Source organism: Dipodomys ordii, unplaced genomic scaffold, assembly GCF_000151885.1.
Source record: "Dipodomys ordii isolate 6190 unplaced genomic scaffold, Dord_2.0 Scaffold2, whole genome shotgun sequence".
In the NCBI taxonomy this organism is placed as follows: Eukaryota; Metazoa; Chordata; class Mammalia; order Rodentia; family Heteromyidae; genus Dipodomys; species Dipodomys ordii.
Genome location: NW_012267218.1, coordinates 33,787,109 through 33,791,087, shown reverse-complemented (window position 1 = coordinate 33,791,087; position 3,979 = coordinate 33,787,109). Strand labels below are relative to the sequence as shown.

At 54.5% G+C, this 3,979-nt stretch overlaps 1 protein-coding gene across 1 annotated transcript in view; it reads left to right on the top strand.

Moving 5' to 3' along the window:
- The first annotated feature begins 1,236 nt into the window (after positions 1-1,236).
- The window catches only part of Prkch (protein kinase C, eta), a 228,744-nt gene continuing 226,001 nt past the window's right edge, over positions 1,237-3,979 (top strand). The window contains exon 1 of the mRNA XM_013013856.1: positions 1,237-1,625. Coding sequence (XP_012869310.1) covers positions 1,263-1,625 — 363 coding nt within the window. The 5' untranslated portion in view covers positions 1,237-1,262. The remainder of the gene's footprint in view (positions 1,626-3,979) is intronic.

Below are 3,979 nucleotides of genomic sequence, written 5' to 3'. Positions count from 1 at the left end.
GACTGAGAAAAAAAAAAGTAGGATGAGGTCGTTTGGAGAAGACCAAAAGGTCCTCCCAAAGACAAAAACTTCAGGAACCACGGGTAGGAAGGACCAGATGGCTGCCCACGTTGACAGCAATGCCGAGTGGTTTTCTACTGGCCCGGGCAGGATAGAGTGGGCCAGGAACCCCTTTTTCAGAGGAAGACTTACTACCTCTCTCCAGAAGAACCAACCTTTCGAGCTCTTTCCGGAAGGAGACACACCTTTCTGAGGAAGGAGGAGGGCAGGATTTCCATCATTACTCGGGCCCTATTACTACCCAAACAAAACAACTATGTAATTATCTTCCGCAGGAAAGGCCCACAAACAGGCTGGGCCCAGGCTGAACCAGGGATGAGCCATCCCTGTAAAGCTTAGGGAAAAAAAAGGAACCTCCCCGCCATCCGCCTCTGGCCAGGGTTCTGTCTCTATCAGGGCCTGGGGACTGATGCATCCTCCTTGCCTTCCAGCCCTGTCTCCGGGGCCTCAGGTGTGTGCTCCGAGTGGGCCACAAATCCTGGCTTTTGTTTTTTTCTTTTTGGCTTGAGCCTGGGTGGTCCCGGCCCGGAGCCGGCAGCCTGCGGCGCGCGCCGGGGCTGGAGCGCGCGCCCCAGGGACTCCCACCCGCGCAGAGCGAGGGCGGGCTGCGCTCGTGCCACGCCCCCGGGCTCTTCCAAGGCCGGGGATCCCGCACCCGGCTGCGGTGAACTTGGAGCCCGGGTGGGAGCGAAGGATCCAGCCCGGGAGGCGGCGGTGGCGGCTTCCTGGTTTGCAGCTCGCCGGGTGGGGGAGAGCGAGAGCCCGCGGAGGCGGGGGCAGGAGGAGCAGCCGGAGGAGGCGGGGAGGAGACGCTCGGGGCTGAGGCTCACCGGACGGGTCGCTCCGGCTCTCTCCGGGGAGAGACGAGCTTCCCGGCCCTGGAGAAGGGGCGAGCCCCACGCGAGCCCCCGGGGAGCTCCGCGCCGAGGTCGACAGGGCCGTTCGGGCTTCCTCCGCCCTCGGGGGCGCTCGGAGCCCGGCTCCCCTCCTTTCCACCTCGAGAGGAAGGGTGGGAGGGGAGGAGGGGAGGGGAAGGTCCCGCAGAGACGGCAGAATGGCCGGTGCGGGGGGACTCGGGCGCTGCTTCCCCCGGGAGCTGCGGCCACGCCTGCCACGAGGGCTGCCCTGAGCGCGGGCCACCTGCTCTCCAGTGCGAGCCCGCGCGGCGCCCCCGGGGCCCGGGCGGCGGCGCCAGCGCCGGCATGTCGTCCGGCACCATGAAGTTCAATGGCTATTTGAGGGTCCGCATCGGCGAGGCCGTGGGGTTGCAGCCCACCCGCTGGTCCTTGCGCCACTCGCTCTTCAAGAAGGGACACCAGCTGCTGGACCCCTACCTGACGGTCAGCGTGGACCAGGTGCGCGTGGGCCAGACGAGCACCAAGCAGAAGACCAACAAACCCACCTACAACGAGGAGTTCTGCGCCAACGTCACCGACGGCGGCTCCCTGGAGCTGGCCGTCTTCCACGAGACGCCCCTGGGCTACGACCACTTCGTGGCCAACTGCACCCTGCAGTTCCAGGAGCTGTTACGCACGGCCGGCACCTCGGACACCTTCGAGGGCTGGGTGAGTCGCGGCGAGCTCCCTCTCCACTCTGGGTCCGGTCGATCTCTTCTCTCTCCTCCCAGTCGCCTCAAAACTTGCCCGGCTTCCCGCGTTCCCCTCCCTCCGCAGCGGAGGGAATTCCCTCCAGACTTTGTCCCGACCCAGGTGGCCGCAGGCCGGGTGACGCGCGGAGGTGGGTGTGTGCGGGCCGGGCGCGCGCAGGTGTGGCTCCGAGATGCCAGCCTGGATGGGGTCCCCTTTCTTGACCTAAGGCTTTGCCTTGCCGGGAAGCTGAGCAGGGGCCGCGGGGTGTCGCGTCCCCTCTCCTCCCCCCCCCCCGACCTCGCACCAGAGGTTGGACTGGGCATCCCAACTCTGGCCACCCAGGTTAACGCTCAGGAAAGGCAAGGAGGATGGTGGGAAAGTGACATGATTTGAGAAAAGTGCTCCAAGCACTTCTTTGGAGAAAGCTCTTACATACATTCTCGCGAGTATTATTCATAGTGTTTATGGATCCAGGTTGGTTGGGCCGCGTGCAGGCGTGCACACGTGTTAGAGCATGCACACCAGAGGTATAGAAACTTTCACTGGCAGGGACCAGAGTGTCTGGGTTGGCACGTTGGGGGAGGATGTTGTGTAGCTGTTTTGGGCGGGGGGGCGGGGTGGTTATCTGAGTCTTGCAGCTGACTCCAGGCCATCGGAGCCTGTGAGACTTGCATCTGCGTTCAGGCCGCTGTTGGTCTGAGAAGAGGCGGCTAGGTTGTTGGAGCCCCACTCCCCCTACACACCTGCTGATGCCTTCCCGGGCTATGGACATGTCACGGCGAGAAACTTCTCTCCGGCCTCTGCTTTTCCCATAGTTCCCCGTGAGATAAAATTCCTGCTGTAAATGAAATCCCGAGCACCCTCTACACAGGGACCAAGTGCTTTTGTTTCTGTGTGCTACCACTTTGTGCTGCGGGAGTTATCTGTCTCTCTTGGAGATGAAATGATAATTTTAATGACCTAGTCTGGTTTGGCAAAATGGAGCACAGGCTTTGAAGGCTCTGAAGAATTTCCTAATGATTTCAGTTTTGGAAGAAGCCAGTTTTGAACCCAGCATGTGAATCTCAGTATTAGAAATCTGTGAGATTAATTTAAAGTGATGGAGTCAGATAGATAATGACAAAGAATGATTTAGGTATTTCATACTTGGGGGAAATGGATCATTTTCCCCTGTATTATGAAAAATTGCAGACAGCTTGTGGAGCTAAGCCTTTCTTTGAAATCGAGGAGAAAGACTGCCAAGGCAGTTTAACCTTATCATCCAATTATATAGAGTCCATTTCTTGTCATCCTAGCTTATTTTTGGAATTTAGAAGTGAACTACAAAGGAATGGCTAAAATATCACTACGATTTATCCTAGATAAATTATAATCCTATATGAACAAGAAGTGAATGTAGGAATGTAAATGGATTTATTAGTGTCTGATTAAGGATTAGAGTGGGCAAAGTTCTGGAGATCCTAGATTCTAAGTAAGGTGGGATTGATTAGCCAATCATCATGATCAGCATGTTTGGCTGGAGAGAGTCTAGATTGGCCCTTCTCACCCCTAGTGTGAACAATTGAATCACCTAGGAACTTAAAGATCCCCACTCTTAAGGACTTCAGGCAGGGCTCTGGCTGTGGGACCTCAGCATAAAGACTTGCAGGTTCCTCAGGTGAATTTGTATGTTCAGTTTGGGGCCTTATTGAAAGCCAGCCCATGAGGACTGAAGAAGCTTGAGTGTAGGCCAGTGGCAGGTGACCTGACCAGGTGGGATGAACAGAGCTGTGTAGTGATCTCCTGTATTGATATTTACTAAGTTAATCAAGATTTATATGTGACTTAACATTTCTAAATCCACAATTGTTCAGATTATACTTAGGTGTTTAATATAACCCACTGATGGCGTTTTGGAAAATGAGGTTGTTTAGTAGGATAGGGTAATTCGTTTATGTATTAATTAGTAGGTCTTGAGTATTTTGAAACTGGAGATGTGTTGGAAGATAGAATGAGCAAGTGTGATTTCTTTTTGATAAGAATCTTTTGCGTGTGTAGGTGTGCATGCACCTCAGTACTGGGGCTTGAACCAGGCCTGGGCACTCTTAGCTTTTTTTGCTCAAGGCTGGCATTTTACCACTTCAGCCACAACTTCGGTTCTGGCTTTTTGGAGATTAATTGGAGATTAAAAAGTCTCCTGCCTAGGCTGGATTTGAATCATGATCCTCAAATCTTAACCTCCTGAGTAGTTAGGATTACAACAGGTTGAGCTATGCATATCACATGAGAAAATAATCTTAATGTTTGGGAATATATGAAATGCTTATTTTTTAAAATTATTCTTTACAGAT